The 2,457-nt window shown below is 40.4% G+C and overlaps 1 protein-coding gene across 1 annotated transcript; it reads left to right on the plus strand.

The window, feature by feature from the left end:
• The first annotated feature begins 305 nt into the window (after nt 1–305).
• tcf15 (transcription factor 15) lies at nt 306–1,959 on the plus strand. Its single transcript, XM_061057845.1, has 2 exons — nt 306–1,172; nt 1,610–1,959. Exons 1-2 carry the CDS (start codon nt 693–695, stop codon nt 1,670–1,672), a joined length of 543 nt encoding a protein of 180 aa, XP_060913828.1. The 5' UTR covers nt 306–692; the 3' UTR covers nt 1,673–1,959.
• Nucleotides 1,960–2,457: the final 498 nt, after the last annotated feature.

Below are 2,457 nucleotides of genomic sequence, written 5' to 3' on the forward strand. Positions count from 1 at the left end.
GTTCTTTCAAGGTCTGAATATGTTCATGCAATGCGGCTTTAAATTCTGCAAACTCTAAAAACTGGTTTGCAAATATTAATACAATTTTCAACCTAGCTTCAGCTCTACAGTAAATGCTGTTGTGGATGGCATCAGTTTATTTGCTCCATACTTTTCCCAATACAAATAAACATGAAATAAATAAATGCATTTACTTGTTTTATTGTATTGATTGTATCTAATCAATACAATACAAAATTGATGTGTCAAGTGTCTTTTAATGGTACAGTGGGTAATGTTTATCCTTAAAAAATGAAGTCCAGAACCTATCCCTGGACATTTATTAACGTGGGTTCGGGCGATGAATGTATCACTATCCCTTTTGTCTTTTAAGTTCTTATAGTCAACTGTGCATTTATTTTGTTAACAATGTGGCATATTTATAGTGAGTTATAGTTTGTGTTTACTGTAACAGTGAGTGCTGCTGGCAGCTCCTCCCATCCGGCTATAAGAGCCAGCTGAGCAGGTAGTCAGGGTCCATCCTTCAAACAGGCCGCTGCATACATGAGGAGTCTGTATGCTTTGTTACAAACGTGTTTCTTTCCTAAATTGTTACATGCACTCTTTGTACCGCAAAGAGATGTGGGGATAGTCCCTGCAGAGCGTCTCCGGTCTCCTAACTACGGATTTGGAGTTTGCACTTGAAGCCTTTAATGATGGCTTTCGCCATGCTGCGGCCCGTGGCGACACAGTTGATCTACTCAGACTTCACCATCACGTCCGAGGATGACGAAAATCGCAGCGAGAGCGATGGCAGCTCGGAGCAAAGTTACTGTGGATCCTCTGAGAAACGACGCAGGATTTCGCGCAAGCTGGAAGGAGGCTCCACTGTGGTGGTGAAGCAGAGGAGCGCAGCTAACGCCCGGGAGAGGGGAAGGACCCAGAGTGTCAACTCCGCTTTCACAGCCCTCCGGACTCTCATTCCCACCGAGCCGGTGGACAGAAAACTCTCAAAAATCGAAACTCTTCGCCTGGCGTCCAGCTATATTTCCCATCTGGCAAACGTGCTTCTTCTCGGGGACGGCGGCGCGGATGGACAGCCCTGTCTCGACGTGGTTCATGCGCAAGGAGAGAGCGGGGCGCAGCAGCCGCGAACCATCTGCACCTTCTGTTTGAGCAACCAGAGAAAAGGGGTAAACGCTGCTTTACTGTATAATCGAATCTCCTGACTGAATCTAATGATGCGCAAATTGTGCTGCATATCAGGATAACAGTTAAAATGTGCATAAGCTCTGTGCCACGAAAAGTTTTATGGACATTGACATTTTAAAGATAAATTGTCTCTATCGCAGCATTTGTTTAACTTTAAGTCGTTTCCACGTTTATTTTACTCTTTTCTTTGCCTCAGAGTCTGTGCGTAAAAGGCGCCTTTACGCACTGCACATGTCTCGGAGCTCGTTGTAAATTCTTCACACATTCAAACAGATTGTTTGCTATATATATATATTTATATATTTATCTTGCATTTGGAGTGGCATATGACATTATTTAGGGCCCAAGCACACACAGGGCGCGAGGACCCTATTGGAATGCAAATGATGATTAATATTTTTTAAATTTTCTTTTTCAGATAAAGGATGCCAAAGACTGTTTAAAGATGCGAGGGCTGGGTCCACTGAGAATGAGACGCTGACTGAAGAGCAGTGGATGATTACAACCTGAAATTCCTCAAAGACTTTCTCAGGGAAGAGTCAAAGCAGGCAATCACACACACTTTGACATGCTGGATCAACTGATGAAACCAAAGAAGAGAATATTTATACTTGACTGAGAAATGTAAGCATAAGCCTTTCAATGATGCAGTGCATTTGTTTGAAACTTGTGCCTTTTTTGTCCTTTTTTAGTCTTTCAGAAGTTTTAAATAAAGTTTATTTTATCAAATAAAAGAGAGCATTTCTTTTTTTCCCAGAATTTTTATAAAATTTTGATCTGTAAAAACAAACACAAGGTGTCAAACAAAAGGAAGAGGCAAAAACATATATATATTTATTTCTGGTACAAAAAATAGGGTAGATTCTTTGGGAGAAGGTCTTTTATAATATAAAAAGAAGATTTACTGCAGTTAACAAATAGCTGTCCTCAACTTTTTTCTGAAAATTAAAAAAAAATGTACATTTGTAAAAAAGTAATATGGCACCTAAATGCTTGATTAACACTTTAAATTTTATATAATTGCAAAACACTTTTTGTCTTAACCCCCAACTTGGCATGTTTTTCTCACTCAGACATGCTTCCATTGTTTCATGTTATGCGGCCTAGATGTTGTCTCTGAATCTACAGCAGAGGTTTTGGAGTTTCTGGTGTCAATGACTCGTGTATTTTTTTTTTTTCCAGCTCTCACGATCGGTGTTTTTTTTAAGTCTGTTATCGATTAGTCACGGCAAATAGTAGCCCACACTCTGCTCGGAGCCCCCAACA

This window comes from Labrus mixtus, chromosome 15 (assembly GCF_963584025.1).
Source record: "Labrus mixtus chromosome 15, fLabMix1.1, whole genome shotgun sequence".
Lineage (NCBI taxonomy): Eukaryota > Metazoa > Chordata > Actinopteri > Labriformes > Labridae > Labrus > Labrus mixtus.